Below are 19,540 nucleotides of genomic sequence, written 5' to 3'. Positions count from 1 at the left end.
GATTGACCTGCAAAAAAAATCGTGCCATGTTCGTGCTGACCCATATTTTTTATTTTTATTTTTAATTTCAACCCATTTTTTAATTTTTTTTGTCAATTACCGTTTTGACCCCTATTTTACGTGTTATTCGTGTCGTATCAACTCGTAAAATTTTTTTGTCGTGTTCGTGTTGATGTATTCATGTCGTGTCAAATTCGTGTTGTGTCAACCCTTTTTGACACCCCTAGCTAGATCAAACAGGTATTTACAAAAGCTTTTATAATAAAAAGAGCTTTTTTTTTATAATGAGAAAAAAAGTCAAAAGTTTCTCCTTTTAGGAGGAGTTTTTTTAAATTGTATCAACTTTTTTTTTAAATTAATAGCTTTTAAATAACTTTTAAGCTAAAAAATTTATATAATGGTCAATCAATTTTTAACTTTATTTTTAAAGTTTTTTTTTGGTAATTTTTTTTAACTTAAACTTAAACGTAACTTTTAATTGTTTTTTTTTTAAAAATGTGTCAAACTTGTTCTGAAAAGTAGTGCTCAACCTTTCGCACGTGGTTTCTCTCTGCTTTTCTTAAGAAGATGAAGAATTGGTAAAAGATAAAGCTACGGATTAGCAAGAACATAGATATTTCTGTGAAATATCACCAATACAATACCAGACCTGGATATAATAAGATCTGTACGAATAAATTCAACTGATTTTAATATTAATTTGACATGGTTTAGTACAACATATAAGTATATAATTATAGGGAAAACCCTTAATTATATCATTGATACAAATCTAAAATCAAAAGAGAGTATTGATGTTTTAAAAGCTAGCTCGAGTCATTGTAGACATAATAAAATGATATTTTAATTTATATTCTTATAAAATTATAACATACAGTTTAGAATATCTAAAATGTCCTTGGAATGCACATTTTACATGAATACGTGGAACACGAATATGATTACTATTTGAAGTGTTTGTGTGTGTTTTTTTAAAAATAAATAAATAAATGTGAACAATAAAATATTATGTTGGTTTTAAATGGATTAAACAAGAACAATTTAAGTGAATAAATCCAAAAACTTGTTTACTTCGAGATTTTGAATTAAATGAAATATCAAGACCTTTACTATAAATTATTGCTTAGCTCACTGATATTTACTGGATTCTATTGGTATGTCTCCCTTATTTAGCTCCCCTTAACTACCTAACAAACTATTGAAAGATAAATAAAAGAGGCAGTTAGGGTGTTCAAGTTATGAAAACAATCCACACTTACTTGAAAGAAAGATTTGGTTTAAGAAGTTATCGGAAGGAAAGCTACAAAAGATGTGGGTGTAAAATGATATTATCACCATTATTGACATAGGTAATGGTTTTTATCTAGTTAAGTTTTTCGGTATGATGCTTTTAGACTTCCCTTTATCTAGAGGTCCTCGCATGATCTTTTATCATTATTTCACTATTCATGAATGCCATGCCATCCATGTTTTGGCCATTTTGGATGAAGTTGCTATTTGTTTCCCACACCATTTTTTTTCTTAGCCATCTTTCAGCCATGTCTATCTGGCTCTCTGACATTTTTTTTTATTTTCGGATTTATTTATTTGTTCTCTTTCTCTTCTCATTTTGTAAGCCCGTGAAGGTTTATGGAGCTCATGGATTTTATTGCAATACTAGTGTCATTGTAGTTTTTGATGAATTTTATTCATGACTTTTTGTTGTTGTAGTGTTTGATTTTTCTGGTGTTTTGTTGGCTTGTGGCTTGTATTATGGCCATTTTAGTCATATTATTGGATTTCTCGTGCTATTGTTATTCCAGCATTATTGTTTATGTTCATTCTGGCACTATTTCTTTTCGTAATCCTGACATTGTTGCTTTTGCCGATGTCCATATCTGTATCAATTATTTCGTTGAAGCTCATTCCAGCACACTGCAAATTTTGGTTCTCCATTCAAGGGGAGCATTGTTCAAAATTGCTGATGTTCATTCCAACTCTGTTGATCTTGTCGATGTCCATCCCGATACCATTTTATTTCTTCGATGGCCATTCTCACGCCATTTTAGCATCATTGTTTTTGGTTCCTCATTTAGAAGGAGATTTTTGACGTTTCATTATATTTTGCAATTGTTTTTTTTTTTTTTTCTTGTTCAAGATGGGAGTTCAATGTGTTTAATATCCATCTTGAGCGAGAATATTAGAAATAGAAATATTATTTAGGATATTTTTGGTATATAGTTATTGGGTTTTATAAGAGTTATGTTGTAGGAAAAGTGATTGTGTAATGTTATAGAGATTCGTTTTGCGTGCCGTAATTTTTTTATTTTCTTTTTTCTTCAAAAAGTGTAGGCCCCACAAAATGTTGTATGTGTAGGAAAGTTTGTTGTGTCATGTTAAATGACAAATGCAAATCTCATAGTTATTCTAGAATCTTCTTTTGCTCCTTTGTATAAGAGCCTCATTTATATACAAATTAATTACTCTTCAATGAAATCAATTTTGCCCTTATTCTCTATATTCAATATTTCTAATAGTTTCATGTCATTCCATTATCAAAAAGAGAATCCAAAAACAATGTTAAATTTGAAGGCTGTTTTAGTGACGTGCTTATAGGCTTTGGGCTCGTTTGTATTGGCTTGTAAAAAAAGTCCTTTTTATGACTTTCTTATTTTAAAAGCACTTTCTATAAAAGTTATAGCTACTTAGATTTTTAAAAAATATTTGATTTTTGAAAAAAAGTATTTGGCTTTTGACTTATGCTTTTTTTTAGAAGCTAAAATTTTTAGCTTCTGAAAAAAGTAAGTTTTTGACTTTTTTTACGACTTCTACTTTTTTTAAAAGCAGACATTCAAATAGATTTTATTCGAGAAGTGCTTTTTTCCCTTAAAAAAAGCAGGTTTTTAAAAAAAAAAACTCATCCAAACAGTCCCTTAGTTAAGTTGGGTACAAATACAATATCTCAAGCATTGCTATTGATCCATCTGCTTTCCAAATAGCGGGCTGAACCCAACTTAGATATTTAACGAATTTGGCATTTGGGCTCATGTTATGAACTTCAAATAAAAAGATCAATTCTGAACCCAAAAAACCATGATAAAAAAATATTTAATTTTTTTTTGGCAAAGTCAATTATGAATCAATTTTTACTGTGAATTTTAAAAAACAAATATCGTTAATTACAAACAAATAAATCTCGTTATGCCAATACGATTAGTACCCACGAAGCCTTACTCGCAAGGGTGCAAGGGTGGGTTATTATAGGGCTTTGCCAAAGTGAACCATGAACCCAAACGCCACCTTACAGTTACACCATGAGTGACCGAGACCGAGACAGAGACCGAGAACGTGACCGAACTCGTGACAGAGAAAGGGAACGAAGAAGAGACAAGGATGAGCGTGAACGAGATCGAGGACGCAGCAAGAGATCGCGTACGCGTTCACCTGATCGTGGCCGCTCCCGCCACACGCGCTCCCCTGACCGCTCGCGCTCTCCCGGCGAACGCTCCCGTCGGCGTCGCAACAGGACGCCTACCCCCGACCCTCCGAGGAAGCGTCACCGGAGAGGTTCTGTGGAGGAGGAGCATAAGGAGACGAAGAAAGTGGTGTCGGATTTCGTGGATGGGATCGCGAAGGAACAGCAGCAGAAGCATAAGGAGAATGGAGGTGGAGAAGAAGTTGAGGTGAACGAGGACGAGATGGAGATGATGAAGATGCTAGGGATTCCCACGGGATTTGACTCCACCAAGGGAAAGCCCGTTCCTGGTGCTGACGTCAGTGGCGTCAGAGCCGTCACCAAGCGCCAACCTAGACAGTACATGAACCGCCGTGGAGGCTTTAATCGTCCATTGCCTGCTGAGAAGAATCGCTAGATTGCGATTGAGGTGTGTTCAATTTTCTTTCATCTCTAGCAAATAGTGATGGATTAGGGTTTATTTCGACTTTGATAGTTGCGATCAGGTTAGGGTTTAGCTTAGTTCGGCATGTGATTTAAAATTGAATTATTTTCCTCTTCCAGATTATGCTTATATATGTTTTCAATTGAGTGATGTAGTAACCGTGTGTGTTTGCACTGGAGCTAATTTCGGCTGATAGCTATTTTTTATGTTGTTGGAGTGTACCATTCTTTTTATGTATTATCTTTATAGTTTCGCGTTCTTGTGTAGCTTGAGATTAGCTCAATTGGGTTGTGGTTGTTAGCTCTCTTGTGATGCTAGAGTGTTGTCAAAACGTTTTATACTTGAGATTGATTCAGTCGGTGTTTATCTGTAAACTGTCTCTGGAACTAAGACTAAGACCTAATAAAATTAGACTATTAGTTGTAAATTCATTCAAGCAATCTTTGTCGGTTTTGTAGCAGGGCAGTTATCTATATTGTGGAGGATGGGACTGTCGTCGTTCTTCATCCTCCACAATCCACCCCTTCTTCATCTTCAATCACTCTGTGTTTGGGTCCCTGTATTTTATTTTTTTTCTTCTGCTCTGTTACGCCACGCCTGACTAGGGTAACTATTACTCCCAAAATGGAGAGTATTAAATACATGAAAAATTTCTAGTTTTATTTTTTTCTTGGCCAACAAAAGCACATCAATCAGTACTCAGTTAAAATTTAACCCCCTCTCACTCCCCTATCAAACTTTCTCTTAGAATAAAATTACTCTCTCCTTGCCTACATTTTATCCGTCACACAAACTGACTATCCTCCCCTCTATGCAAACTTGCTCAAACCTTCTGTAATTACTACTAACACCCAACCTCCTCCCTCTGATTTTTTAAAAATATATTTTTTCAAATTTCGCAATGAAGGGGGATTTGAATCTTGGAGCAGTATTGAAACTGTTCCTTTGTGACTGAAAGGTCACATGTTTGATTTCAGAAAATAGATTTTTTGCAAATACGCAGAGGTAAGACTGCGTACAAGGATTACCCCCACCTCTACCCTCTCTAGTCGGGGTTTAATGGGGAATTTTTTTTTTTTTCGTAATTAAGGTGGGGTTGATTTGGGTTTTTAACATAGAGGAGAGGTTGATATAATCTGAGGAAAACATGTGGGCGTTGAGAGTAGTAATATAATATACTTTAGACTCTTGTCTTAATATGTGTATACTAGGGTGGAGTTTTGAATACTTGTCAATGGAAGTGTTTGGGCTCGTTACATATCCCTAGCTTTGTGTTAAATTCAGAGGTTGTCTTCAAATTCCTTTTAAATTCATGTCAAACACACATGGGATTGGTTAATTGTTAAAAGTTAAGCTGGATGGTGGGTTAGTGTGCATGCCTCCGTTCCGAGTGGACACATGTGCAAAGAGAAGATTCTGACATGGGAAGGAAGGAGTGACAAAGTAATTACCATTTTATTTTTTTCTTCTATGTTCCAAGTCAAATTAGTGTAATCCTTTTTCATTCTTGTGGAAATCACATTCTCTTTATAGTATCATATTCAAAGCTTCTATGCTGCCAAGTCAGTCCGTGCAGAAGCAAACACCATAGGATTCTTAGGCAGGCAAAACATTATTGTCTACCTAGTCGTTCTTGGACATGCAATGTTGGGGACTATTTATCAAAGAATTGAAAGGCGTGTTGGAGGGAACTTTTGAGTTGTGCACCTTCAGGAATGCGAAGTATTTGTTATTCATGACTCTTTGTAGAATGAACTTATCTTTGTTAGAGGCTTAGTTTAAGATTGGAGCCTAGAGAGAGATTACAAGCAGTTAGACTGTGGGAACATAAGGTGTGAACCCCTGTCTGAAAAACCCTCCACATTCATGTGTGCTTATAATAATAATAATGTGTCCCCCCCCCCCCCCCCCCCCCCCCCAAAAAAAAAAAGATAAATATTCTATTATATTCTTCATTTGTATAACTTGTGTTCCTAAATTTCGAAACACATTATGCTAAGACTAATTTCCCAGCATTGAAATTTTTTCTTGTGTACACCAATGTTGGTTGCATGCCTCTTAGCTGTAACAAATGAAAAAAGTTCAGCAGATTATCTAGAGAGTTGCTGGTTTTGCTTAAGAGTAGTGCTATTTTGCATGAATTGATTTCTACAAAATTTTTACGAATTTCAAATAACCAATTAGGTGAGGCTTATGAATGAGTGGGGCCATTTTTTTCATTTTCATGCAAAACTCAAATATAGTCTTCCTCATTTTATGTGTTCATGTGCGTATCACAAAATGTCTTTTGCTTAATCAAGTATCGCCATTGTTCATTGCAGATGGGTAATTTCTTTTTGTGGGGGTTCAATCATATGGAAACTTGGAGCCTGAAACTCTTGGCGGGACTGAAAATGAAAGCTTCTTGTATTACCTTCAGCTCAACGTCCAGTGTAATTTGTTTTAGGCATGTTATATTTCGTACCTATCTAATTGACAAGTAGCATTCAAAGAATTCGCTAAATTTTCATGCAGTGTGTGGATTTAACTGCATGCCTCTTGAGATGCACTTGCTTTGATTATGGAGTCAGATGATTCTGGATTTCAATCTCATGACCAATTGATGTGGTAGCTTGTTAACTGGCTAACCTAAATCTAAACAGAATTCTAACGTTATACACATTTAATTACTCTTGATGAGCACTTAAGAATTCCTCAAATTGATATTAGCAGCAAGAATTATCCCTGAGATGCACGAGCTTTGATTGAAGTATCTGGACTTCAATATCATGACCAATGGACGACCATGATTGGGATTGGTTTTGTTGTGAACTTTGAACTGCACTCAGGAAGAAACGCAGAGGATTAAAGCTAAACATCTTATGCGGTGCTGAAATCTGAGTGAGGCAGAGCTTTGTACTACATAGAAACATGAGTTGACTCGCAATGATTCCTCCATTGAGGATCCTCATACGATAATTATTCTTGGTGAGAATATAGGATAAGGACCCATGTAAGATAATTTTCTACACATTCTGGTTCCTGCCTCAAATGCTTCATTAATCTTTGCTGTCAATCTTAGAATATGAGTCTTAACGCAATGGTCATGATTTCGGGTAATGAAAGCAGAACTTTTTTCTTGTTGCTTACCCTGACTCTTTAAACCTCACAATAGTAGAAGTCTCGTGCACTAAAATTTTCGTGTGTGCAAACAGTAAGGTTTCCCAATTTATTTGTGCTTTTCTTAATAATCTTTTAAAAGTTAGTATCAAAATTGTTTGGTTGCTTATCTTTATATTCAATTCTTGGTTTGAGCCTCAAAATTAAGTTTTCTAATGGATAAAAATGTTTTTGAATTTATATGATTTATTCCTTATCAATAGCTTGCTTATTAAAAAAAGGAAAAAAAATTACTCTTATGCTACATACATGTAATAAATTTATCTCCTACACACCCTTCGATAATTGTGTCATCTTTTTCTTTTCTTTTCTTTTTATTTTTCAGGTGGTGGAATTCACAAGTTTATCTCTATGACATGAGATTATCTTCTTTAACATGAGATTAATAAAATCTTTAAAAAAATGCATCATTTATTCATTTGTGCTTCACCGTTATATTTTTAAAATAAAAGGACAACTTTCAGTAACTTAAATTATTGTTTGTGGACCACTTTCACGCTTCACTTCCAAGGAAACAAGGGGCGCAGAGGTCAAATCCATGAGTATTCATAACCCACTAACTCAATTGATTATTACAAATATTATTGTTTAGGATACATACTGAAGTCTATGGGCTGGTTTTGCCAGTAATTATCAACTTGTTTGAAATTCGTTTTGAAAAACAATTTTTTGATTTTTTTTATTTTTAAAACTCATTTGGTAAAGTTTCTTTTGTAAATTTTTTTTTAAAAATTGTAATTGTTTTTTTTATAATTAAATTTAAAGAAAATGTCTGATTTATTTTTATTTTAATTTTATTTTTTGTATTTTGGTTTTTAACTTTCAAAACAAAAAATAAATAAAAAAAGAAGGTTATACTTACGACCTCTTACAACCATATCTTAACCATTAATTTTTGTCAATCAACGGTTAAAATTTTCGCAAAACAAATTTATTAATTAATTATTAATTCGCAATAAATGATAATCGTTGATTGGCGAAAATCAACGGTTAAGATATGGTTATAACAAGTTGTAAACGAAAATAGGTTGTAAGTATAACATCTCTCAATAAAAAAAACATTTATTTTCTTAACTATTCTACAAAATAGTTTTAAGAATAAAAAAAAAATCAAAACATAATCAAACAATCCATCATAATTTTTGTTGTTGTTGGAAATTACATATTTAATCCCCCAATCCTTGAACATGGAATCAACCACGGGAGTGGGACCAAAGCACAGTTAATTTACGCATAAAGGTTTTGATAAAAAGGGGAAAATACTCCTAGAGAATTTATATCTAAAATGAACAATTAAAAGTGTATCATAATAATTAACGAATCATTTCCAAGTCAACGAATCATAATAATACTCCTAGACAATCAACGAATCATTTCAGCATTGAAAATCAAACCAAAAGCTGAAGCATATTTATATTCCTGCTCAAACAGTAATAATATAAGCTAGATGAGTAAATAGTAAACTTCACATTACATTTAAAATAAAAAGAGGAGAAAAGATTGAGAATTTTAACAAGGATTGGAAGAGAAATAAGAGCAAAAAGGCTCAAGTGCTAGTGGTGCTAGCAGGTTTCTGAATGATAAAAGCCATGGACTGCATGTGGCGCTGGTTGTCAAATGCTAAGCAGCGTATATATGCATTTGGATATGCCTGTTTGCATTCATTTATCTCCTTCAGCACTTGTGAAGGATCGGTGACACCAAACATTGGTAGCTTCCACAATGTCCAATACCTCCCATCATAGTACCCTGGCATCTGGCTGTTTTCTCTACGTATACACCCCAACTTTCCATGTTCCACACAACACATAGTTCAATTCAATCTTACTATCAGTTACATATACAAGGTTGCTTACAAAAAACCAAAGCATCAATAGAAAAACATAAAATGAATGGTTCCTCTCAATAAATATACCCTAAGAACAACCCTCATAATAATAATAATAAACATTAAAGTTTTATTGGATCATGATGAAAATTTGAGAATTGCTAGTTTTCATGTAAATATTCCAGATGAATCAATATAAACAGATCTATTGTATTTAATTATTTTTTCAAAGAAAAAAAAAACTTAAATCTACGTTATAATCTAAATTTATCTTAAACTAACCTCATCAAATTCAAGGCAAGGGATCCATCCCTTCTTGAGCATGTAGTCAATCTCCTTTGCTATGGAGTCATCTGAAAGGGGTGGTAAGTAGGACAGTGTTTCGAACTTCTTATTATTGATGGGATTCCATGTCTGTTTCAAGTTTAATCATATCACATATTAAAGCATATTACAAAAGAGGTCGTTGAAAGAAAAAGAAAAAAAAAAGGAACAGTTTGAGGGTACTAATAAATATAAAGTATATAACCATCTTAACAATTGTGGATAATTCATTAGATGACTTCACCTTCATGCAGTGAGTTTTAGAACCATTGGAAACAGTCTTCCTTTTCCAACAAATGGATTCTGTAGTAGGCCAAAGAGTTGACATGTTGGACTTCAAGCCAACAAAGCCAGCCCCAGCAACTGGTGCTGTGAAAGTTCCAACAGACATTTTACACAAGTGGGGTGTTGAAAGGAAGATTGGTTAAAAAAGAGAAGACAGAGGATATACAACTATGAATGACTTAGACCAAAGTTTGATCTTGAAGAAGGAAGAATAGTTGAACAAAAGGACGAAAGGAATAGGCTTCACTGATGTATAAGGAGATGGTGAGTTTAATTAGGCTACAAAGCTTTGATCTCATCAAAAGTCATATAGTACAAGAACCCTTGCCTTTTCACAATTGTTTGTTAACTTTTATTAAGAGTGAAGGTAGAGGGCCCCGCCAATTCCTGGTGCTGAGGTATATTTGCTAGCAAGTTGAAGAAACAGTTTAACCATTCAATAAAATAAACAAATGATTCCTCCCCTTTTTCCTTTGGCTTTTCTGATGCACAGAAAACAAGTTTGGTTGGATGTGGACATTGTGAGTGTCTCAACAACCTTGTTTACTGGCCAAATTATGAATGGCTTCTTCAATTTAAACAAGCAAAACCGAACTACGGAGCACACAGATAAAGTGAGAAGAATACCGTGGGAATAACATGGGAACTTTACACAAGTTTGAACCTATGGCAATCTAATAAAAATGCTGGTATTTCTCATTTGTCCTCTCATTGAAACAAGCATTCCTGACACACACACACACACACATAAAACCATCATTACTTTAAGGAATTGGCATCAAATAAAAGCAATTTAGTGCTTCATTAACCAACCCATTACTGCAATAATCACGATCGAGGCTGGTCTAACAAACCACAATATTCTTGTAGGAACTTCCATCAAACAAGCGATCAGTAACTCAACTTCTATCGCTCCATGCTTACAACAGAACTCAACTAGCAACATTAACATCTGATAAATTCCCCCATCTTTACTATCTGGGTATGAATTTTGACCAACATTGTCAAAGTTCAAGCATTTGGTTGAAAATGGAGTTTAAGTTGTGGAATTTTGAATTTCTAGACAAACCCATTAATATTTATTACCATATCTAGGTTAGTTTTAAGTATTGTTCATTAATGATGTGTCAATATATCGTTCCCTTAATCTACACAGATGGCTCAGTCTACGCAAAAAAAATTGTTCAGTACAAGACATTGGTAGAAGATTGAGATTCCATGAGTCAAAACTAAAACAAATTGAGAGCCTCTTCAGCAGTAAAAGACTGAAGATCGCCATTTTCTTTTTTCAGACAAAGCTGGGTATCAAAAGGACACACTATTGTCTCTTCTGGCCAAAACTAGAGAAGATTTAGTTTAGCACAAATCTTTTAATGTTATCTACCAAAGAGTTTAACGATAATATAGTGCCGACCGAGTTCCTGAATTGAAAATTTTACCAATTTGAAATAGTAACTGTATTTATAAAAGTAAATATAAAGTTCTTACATCATCATATGAATGAGAATGATGAAATAAATATATTTGATAACTGTCTAAATGAAGAATAATAGAAATCTAAAGAATTACTGCATCACAATTCACAACCCTGGAGGGGCTTCAAACTGGACCTACAAAATATGGTCAGTGCCAAAGCTTCATGCAGAACCCTGCCCGCACCACTGATGTTCTCTTGCTTGATATACATTCTGAGAAGGTGTCAACAAGTTGCTCAGCAAGAGATGCTGGATCTTCAAGGAATGTATCAATGTATATTTTCACAATCCTTACTTCTTGAGGGGTTGCCCTTAAGCTGTACCAAGTCAGAAATTTCTGTCTGAAGTTCTTTTCTATGTGTCCTTCACACTCTAACCATCTAATCACCTTCACATAATACTCAAAATCCCTATCTGAAAAACCATTGGCTGCACCACCTTCGTCTTGCCTTTCCCCACTTCTCTTCTTGGATGTGCTTCCATCTTGGGGTCCCTCCCTTTTCCCGGATCCATTTTCTAGATCTTTGCCACTGGTTTTAGATCTCCCATTTCTTCCTGGTCCATCCTTCAGTAATTCCAACTTGCATGGAGTATTAGGCAAGCCTCCTTCTGCACTACCGATTAATGGCACACATTCCCTCCCCGTTAGTACTGGGGAATTCAAACCATCATCAGTGCTCATTTCCTCAGTGACTTGTTCCTCTGATGAATGCTTGTTTTCAAGCTTTAATATATCAGAACTAGGTATGGAGACAGCCATTCCTACAGCATTCTGCTTGTCTGACAAAGAATCTGCATCCGTGGGAACTATATTGGAACAGTTAATAGCACCATTAGATAAATTTCCAGAAGCAAGCTGGTTACTATCCTTGTGATACGAATGGTAATTATCGGCTCGATTATCAGTCTGGTCACTGTATGGATTACTGTTATTAGTTTCGTCTTCCACTGATGACGGATTGGAAAGGCTGCTACAGTTGGTTACTGGGCTCTGACTCCTTTCTGTTGCTGAGCAATTAGGGACTTCATCCTCACCATGCTCTGTTGAGAATTGAACTTCACACATACCCAACTCCCTCGAATCATTGGAAACAACTTTGAAACTGTACTCTGTAGCTGGAATAAGACCTCTGATACTGAACCTTCTACTTGGTAGGAGCATAGTGCAAGTTGGGTCCACTGGATAGTCCGCATCATCAGCTTTGCGATGCCACAAGGTGTAACCCGCAATATTTTCTCCAGAACGATCTTCAGAACCCAAAATAACAGTAAGGGTTGTTGCAGTGACATTTTCAAACCTCACAATATTTGGAGCCAGCAAATGTGCATCTAAAAATGTGAAGCAGTTAGTAGTTGGCATGTTTACACAAACAAGAAGTAAATATTAAGATAAAACAAATGGAAGTAGTAAAAATAGTTAGTTCCATAGAACAAATTTACAATGCTTGTCGCACAGATCACCATCCAATCAGTAGATTTTTTATTTTTTATTTTGGGTACAAAAATCAGCAGATGAGCTTGCACTTTATTAGAATGATATAGAGCCACAAGGGAAATTGAAAAAATAAAATTAAAAAAAGAGTGATAACCTTGAATTGTTGGATTAGGTGACAAAGGCAAGATCCTTTTAGAAAGCAGTGAATCAAGTGATTCCAGAGCAAAACCACAGAGTTTCTGAACCTCGGGTCCTGACGAAAGCCTGTTCACAATCCCCCTACCAATCTTCATTGGTGAGCCAATCAGTGGACCCACTTCAGGTTCAAGTTTCTTCACGGCTTCATCAACAATTTCATAAAGTTTTTGATACATTTCAGTCCCTTGTAGAAGTCTCTGGCTTAAGGAGACGCGATAACAGAGTACATCTACACGTCTGGCATCCTTCGCTACTGTCAGTTGTTTTCTCCAGCATCTAATACATTTTAAGAAACAACACCAGATGAGAATGATCTTACCCTACATATTTTCCAAAATTGCATCCTAAAAGGAATATAGCACACACTCCACATATTAAAGGAACAATTTTACCATCTTTTGATTGAACAATTGCAATAATTTTCCATAGTGTTGAGTAGAGTTCAATAATCACTGTAGCTAAGCAATGCAAAAAAATATTTTACAATTTATCATTCTCTCTCTCTCTGTCTTTCACAATACTGATCATACCTAAGATTCATCTTCAAATGGCAGTCTTACGCATATTTAAAGCAAATTTTGAACTAAATAATGCTAAGATTCTATTCGCTATTATACACAACCTAAAAGCCTTTTGAACTCAGCAAAATAAAAGTAGGAAAGGATTAAGAGAGAGAGAGAGAGATTTCCATTTATATTATTGATTCATTTCATACAGTTAAACCAAATAATTTTGCTAACTGGTATTCAATTGATCACAAAATTGTAAGACTGCAGCATGAAGAAGGAGAAGACTTTAACTTCAGCATGAAGAGTATTATTAAAAGACCTAGTTGACTTATTTCTTCCATATTGTCTATTCAGAAAGTCTTTTCATGTATCTTGAAATCAATAAAAGACAATACAATCTTCCTGAATCCTGATACATATAAATAACTTGTATGTATTAAAAGCTTCTAGTGAAGAAGACACTCCAAGAAAGAGAAGAGAGAGATTTCCATTTATATTATTGACTCATTTCATACAGTCGAACCAAATAATTCTGCTAACTCTATTATATTGTTGACGAGAATTCGAAGGCTTTTAGAATGAATAGAACTATAAGTAGACTCCGTTAACTTATTTCTTTCCTAATTGTCTATTCCGAAAGTCTTCTGATGTATCTAGTAAACAACAAAAGACTAAATACAATCTTCCTGAATCCTGATTCATATAAATAATTTGCACGTATTGAAAGCTTCTAGAGTAAAAGATACTCCAAGACAGAGAAAAATAGGGAAAGAGGGGAAAATAGAAGCAGAAATTTTTAAATGGATACATAATGTCATCTAAGAAACAGAAAAACATCGGTATAATTACCCGAGTAAATCATTTATCTTCCCACAAGATACACAGTAGAAGCCTCCATCAAGCTTAGGACGCTCACCATCTTTGCCAATTCCAGAACCATCATGTTTTAAAGCACACTCAAGGTGGCATGACAAGCCACAAGAAATACCAGGAAAAGGAGTCTCAGAGCTACATATTAACCATAGGCTAGGGTCTTTGTTGTCATCAAATTGATGACAAATGCAGCATGAACACCTTTTGCAGAATGCATCTGCTTGATTTAGTGTAGCTTTGCAAGCTGAGTTTTTGCAGTATGTGGTATTACTATTACCCACATCACCGCCATTATTGTCTGAAACATTGTTCTCAGGAACAGGCAATCGAGATGGATTATCACTTTTTCTCTGCCTTTTAGCTGGTTTCTGACCATGTGCAGAAAAAGAATGTGGTTCAGGGTCTGATGCAATTTCATGGCCTCCTGATTTCTTTTCAGAAACAATTTTTAAAAGGTTTTCTATAATTTTCAACTTTGTCAGCCCAGTATACTTCCTTTCTTTTCCCATCTCCGCACACAATATTTGCAAAATCTCTTGACGGCTCCATGACTGCAGCATCTCGGATGCACCATGAGACCACTTAGATATTTCATATACAAGTTCCCGTTTTTCCTCCATACTCAACTTACTGCATTTAGAAGGATCAAGTGTAACACCTAGGATCAAGGAAAAAGGAAACCTATATCAGTAAATTAGATGCATGATAGAATTCCAACTTATAAAATTCCAATTAATAAAGGACACAAATCTAGTTCCATAAAGACTCTTGCAGCAACTTGTATTCATGCTAGACATGTCATCATCAAGAAAATGGAAAATTTATGAGACTACAAGCAGAAAAGCTTTACCTTTTACACGCAAATAGAATGCAATTATCTTTTACATGCGTAACAAATCAGTCCAGCAAATTATCTGACAAGTTAAGGGGCCAATTTTCTTATACTCTAAAATATTGATTATTGACCACTTAAAAAATAACCAAAAAAAAGCAATATAATAAAATGTATACAACTGGAACTGGTTGACTTTTCGTCACAAGGACATCCCAACCACTTGAAATAGAGTAGAAAACAAAACCATTGGAGAACTCGCTTAATGGACTAGTCAAGTCAGCCAATTAGGCAAATGAACTTAACTTCCTTAGACTTTTATAGGTGACTCCATATTCTCCTAATAGACAACACATAGACCAGTTAATTTAGTAGCTGGCACGTTCACATATCATAAAATACGAGCTTACTTCAATCAAGCCTCCTACCTCCCTCATAATGCATCAATAAAATATTTTACACCGCTCATGTCAGGAACTCTGTGGCCCCAAATGGCATAGAATAGATTCTAAACCAAAAGCCAGAAGAACCACAAGAGAAAATTAAAAAAAAAATTAATTTAATTAAAAAACCTCTATCTCTTATATACAAAAAAAAAAAAAAAAAACCTCTCATTAAAAACTAAATATGAAATAAAAAAGAAAAAGAAAAACTAATCACAATCCAATATTCAGAAAGGGCACAAAGGGAGAGATCACAACAAATTAAATCAACCCCCAGAAAAATCAGATATGTTACAATGCTAGAACACCATACAGATTAATGAACAGATGGATCGTCAAATTAGGTGGTGAGTTAAGTCTCCGGAGCCTGAGCATAACGCAGATGACGAATCCTTCGTAGAATTCAATCACCCCAGTTCCAAAATAACAAAATAGTGACATATAAATGAAAATTAGAGGAAACCCAGATGAATATAGAGATAAAATAAGCTAGTTAGGGAGGCGTTACCCTCAAAAGACGATTCCGTAGCCATTAGCTATGTAACAAGAAGGAATCACTCATCCCACCGCATTACCACCACAAAAAGCCCAAAACTTCTTCGAACCTGCATCATGGGTCGCCGTATATGAACCAAAAGATGATTAATTTAAGGAAAAATAAGAAAATATAAGAGAGAGAGAGAGAGAGAGAGAGAGAGAGATTGAAAGGGAATGAAATAACAAATACCAAGAAATGATGCTTGTAATTGTAGAAGAGAGAACCAATCCATTAACCGAAAACTGGTTCACACACACTCTCTCTCTCTCTCTATCTCTTTCTATGCGTGTGAAAAAGAGAGAGATTCGAGGAGGAGGTGGAGAGGACCTTGTTTTTAGAGAGAGAAAGCTTCTAATTTGTAGAGAGAGAAAGATAGAGAGTTGCTATGTTTGTTACATACAAAAAATCAATAAATAAAAAGCAACTGCATGTTATTGCTGTTGCTATTGCGATGCTCACTGACTCGCTCGACAACATTTTTTTTTAATTTCAGCGATCCTTTCTGTTGGAAATTGGAATAGTCTAACATCTTAATTTACTAAAATAGCCCTTTGCTTCTTTCTAGCATCTACGAGGAGATAACATGGTTAAAATCTGATTATCTAATAATCATGTTATTTGATCATAATTATTTATTTAAAAATCACATTTTTTTTTCTTATCTAATCATGAATGAATGAAAATAAGTCATTTCATTATAAATGAATAAAAATGAATGATTATAATGATATATTCACTTTTCACACAAGAAGATACAAATCTGAGGCGACATTGCATTTATTTTTTGGAGGGGTGTGTGTGGGCGCTAACTGGTTATCCACATATATCATATCCCATCAATAACAATAACCTGCATAATAAATTCATACATCAGAAAATTTCAGAACACAGGGCCATATCGAAAGGGAGTGGCGTGACATGGCATTGCAATGCATGATAAGATTTTTTTAAGTATGTGCCGTCTATTTCTCTTTAATAATTATCACATTGTCATTTCTTTTTGTTAAATTTTGCTCAATGTTATACATATAACATTACACTTTTTTAAACATAATTTAAGTATAAAGTATGTAATTAATCAACAAAGTGCATAAAATCTTAATTAATGGTTCTTTACTTTGTTTGATATTCAAGTATTTTTCTAAAAACTGTTGATGTTCACTTTAATAGTTAATAAATCAATAAACTTATTTTAAATATAATCTTTATAGAAGGTGCATGATAGTAAAAACTTCATGAATTATTTAAAAAAAAAAAAAAACTTCATGAATTTGTTACAATAAACCTGTTAATTCTTTTTTAATAAAAATGTTTTAAAAGAATAAATGGTCATATTAGACTATTAGTCATAAAAAATTCGAATCCAATCACCAAGTACATAAATTAACTAGTACAAGATTATTTTAGTTTAACCATTGATCTTAATTGAAATCCTAAATATATAATTGTGAAAAACCGATGATGGATGGAGAAATTAAAAAATATTTATACAATTCTAGAAGAAAAAAAATTATTTCTGATGTCCCTAAAATATCATACGTCCACCGAATTTATCCTTCCTTCCACAATTACGTGATTTTCATTCTGTCTCTATTCTCTAAATATATATGAGATGCATCATTTTGATACTAAGTTTTAATCGTTTATTTTCGTAAATTTAATAATTATAATTTATTGGAACATATTTATTAATTAATTATTAACTCACACTAAATTATAAATGTTAGATTCATGAAAATCAAAAGAAAATTTGATATCAAAATTTTTAGTTTGATATCGGTGTCAAATGGTCATATATATAGGGGAAAACAATTCTCCAGTTAATGAAAATAAGTTATCTCCGGTGAGCACAAAACGACGTCGTTTTGTGGCTGAAATCAAGTTATTTTTGTAATTCTAATTTATTGCAGGATTATATTAGTCTTTATCATTATAATTTTTTAATCTTACAATCCAAAATGATGTCATTTTAGATTCAGTGGAGATAGCTTTATCTCCAGGGACTGAAGAAATATTATATATATCGGAGAAAGTTATACTTACAATCTATTTTCGTTTACAACTTCTTACAACTATATCTTAACTGTTGATTTCCGTCAATCAACAGTTAAAATTTACGCAAATTAAATTTATTAATTAATTATTAATTCACAATAAATGATAACCATTGATTGACGGAAATCAACGGTTAAGATATGGTTGTAAGAGTTTGTAAACTATTTGGGTTGTAAATATAACTCATCTCATATATATATATATATATATATAAGGGAGAGATCTTTTGACTCTAGAGTAAGATTTACAACTCTTACTCTCCATCTCAACCGTTGATTTTCGTCCATCTAACTATTATTATTTATTTGAAATAAATAAATAAATAATTGTTATAGATAACCGTTAGATGGACGGAAATCAACGGTTGAGATGAAGAGTAAGAGTTGTAAGTCTTACTCCAGAATCAAAAGATCTCCTCTATATATATATATATATATATATATATATATATATATATATATATAGGGAAATGTTGGATCCGGATCCTCTTATGTGAAAAATCACATGACATGGTAAAGTGAGAAATCATAACCATACAAAGGTGGATCAATGGTAATAAAAGAGGAGAGAGAAAAAAAATTAGGTAGTTACAAAATCATAACCATTGATTTAACTTTGTATGGTTGTGATCTTCTCACATGACCATGTCATGTTTTTTCTCACATTAGAAGATCCATTTCCAGAAATGTTATATTGACAAACTTTTTTTCGTACAAACTACACTAAGTCAGTGAGTCTGACTAGTCATACACTCTTGAATCTTGATTGAAGTATGACTAATCAGACTTAATATAGTTTGTAAGAATAAAAGTTTGTCAGTATAACTCCTTCCATATATATATACGGGAAGGATCCGTTTACAAACTTTTTTTTTTTTTTTTTTTACAAATTACATTATGTTATCCCGGGAGAACATAGTAAAACTAGTGTTCTACTAGTAGAAGATAGTGTAATTTATAAGAGTTTGTAAACAAAAAAAGTTTGTAAATATAATCTGCCCCCGTATATATATATCATTTTACTAATAGTTTCTTTCTCTTACCACTTCCAATCACCGCGATTGCTGACTCCTCCAGCCACTTTCTCTATTTCTCATTCATGTTTCCACTGGAACCTAAGTCTTTCGAAAAATAAAAATACCTACAACATGAAACCTAAAATTAATTTTGCGAAATAATAATCCCTAATTTTGTATTGGTAGATATTTTCTATGGAAGAGGGGCAAAATTGTCCATGCACATACAGCTCACGATTGGATAATGGAGAGTGTTAAATTTTGTTGGTATGGCAGTGACACTTCAGAATCAACAGCAGGGACAACATGGTCAGTTAACATTAGCTGTCCCACAAATGACTGCAGTGTAAGGAAGACAGTGCAGGTTTATGCATGAAATTTCTTTTAAGTTTGTTCACCTTTTTTTTCTTTTTCTTTTTTGAGAGAGAGAAAAAAAGTTTGTTCACATCTTATTTGTACAATGATAGTGCTGTGTGATCCTTTCCCATATCATGCCACTCATTTCCTGATTTGCACAATGGTTTAGCTTATATTGCACACCCGACATTAATAATGCTTGCTTTCTTCTACATATAAAAAAGGTATATATTAGATGATCAACACTTTTTATGCTTGTTGGTTTTCTTCCATATATGGTACTGTATTTAAAAGATACTACTGCTCTAAGCAAATTTATGGTTACGAGAAGAGAAA

At 33.7% G+C, this 19,540-nt stretch overlaps 3 protein-coding genes across 3 annotated transcripts; 1 reads left to right on the top strand and 2 right to left on the bottom strand.

Annotated features, from left to right (window-relative positions):
- The first annotated feature begins 3,210 nt into the window (after positions 1 to 3,210).
- LOC133305507 (uncharacterized) lies at positions 3,211 to 6,996 on the top strand. The gene is made up of 2 exons (XM_061505746.1): positions 3,211 to 3,863; positions 6,200 to 6,996. The coding sequence occupies exon 1, from the start codon at positions 3,294 to 3,296 to the stop codon at positions 3,849 to 3,851; it is 558 nt and encodes a 185-aa protein (XP_061361730.1). The 5' UTR covers positions 3,211 to 3,293; the 3' UTR covers positions 3,852 to 3,863; positions 6,200 to 6,996.
- Positions 6,997 to 8,559: 1,563 nt separating this feature from the next.
- Positions 8,560 to 9,662, bottom strand: LOC133305452 (ribulose bisphosphate carboxylase small subunit, chloroplastic 1-like). Its single transcript, XM_061505681.1, has 3 exons — positions 9,434 to 9,662; positions 9,148 to 9,279; positions 8,560 to 8,823 (listed from the first exon to the last, which is right to left on the bottom strand). The coding sequence occupies exons 1-3, from the start codon at positions 9,578 to 9,580 to the stop codon at positions 8,584 to 8,586; spliced, it is 519 nt and encodes a 172-aa protein (XP_061361665.1). The 5' UTR covers positions 9,581 to 9,662; the 3' UTR covers positions 8,560 to 8,583.
- A 1,256-nt stretch (positions 9,663 to 10,918) lies between these two features.
- On the bottom strand, positions 10,919 to 16,147 carry LOC133305325 (VIN3-like protein 2). The gene is made up of 5 exons (XM_061505506.1): positions 15,967 to 16,147; positions 15,748 to 15,844; positions 13,941 to 14,622; positions 12,539 to 12,858; positions 10,919 to 12,278 (listed from the first exon to the last, which is right to left on the bottom strand). The coding sequence occupies exons 2-5, from the start codon at positions 15,770 to 15,772 to the stop codon at positions 11,098 to 11,100; spliced, it is 2,208 nt and encodes a 735-aa protein (XP_061361490.1). The 5' UTR covers positions 15,773 to 15,844; positions 15,967 to 16,147; the 3' UTR covers positions 10,919 to 11,097.
- Positions 16,148 to 19,540: the final 3,393 nt, after the last annotated feature.

This window comes from Gastrolobium bilobum, unplaced genomic scaffold (genome assembly GCF_033153095.1).
Source record: "Gastrolobium bilobum isolate Gb01-03AN ecotype WA unplaced genomic scaffold, APGP_CSIRO_Gbil_v1 utg1221, whole genome shotgun sequence".
NCBI classification, from domain to species: Eukaryota; Viridiplantae; Streptophyta; class Magnoliopsida; order Fabales; family Fabaceae; genus Gastrolobium; species Gastrolobium bilobum.
The sequence above is the reverse complement of the archived record's forward strand: the minus strand, read 5'-3'. Positions and strand labels throughout refer to the sequence as shown.

What these genes read in the sequence shown, in the direction of transcription:
- LOC133305325 (XM_061505506.1), bottom strand. Translation starts at nt 15,772, where the DNA reads ATGGCTACGGAATCGTCTTTTGAGG. An exon ending in AAGATAAATGATTTACTCGG is followed by an intron (nt 12,859 to 13,940) that starts GTAATTATACCG and finishes AAAATGTATTAG; the next exon opens with ATGCTGGAGAAAACAACTGA. An exon ending in ACCTAATCCAACAATTCAAG is followed by an intron (nt 12,279 to 12,538) that starts GTTATCACTCTT and finishes TCACATTTTTAG; the next exon opens with ATGCACATTTGCTGGCTCCA.
- LOC133305507 (XM_061505746.1), top strand. Translation starts at nt 3,294, where the DNA reads ATGAGTGACCGAGACCGAGACAGAGACCGAGAACGTGACCGAACTCGT.
- LOC133305452 (XM_061505681.1), bottom strand. Translation starts at nt 9,580, where the DNA reads ATGTCTGTTGGAACTTTCACAGCACCAGTTGCTGGGGCTGGCTTTGTT. An exon ending in CTAAAACTCACTGCATGAAG is followed by an intron (nt 9,280 to 9,433) that starts GTGAAGTCATCT and finishes AACTTGAAACAG; the next exon opens with ACATGGAATCCCATCAATAA. An exon ending in CTTGCCTTGAATTTGATGAG is followed by an intron (nt 8,824 to 9,147) that starts GTTAGTTTAAGA and finishes GAACATGGAAAG; the next exon opens with TTGGGGTGTATACGTAGAGA.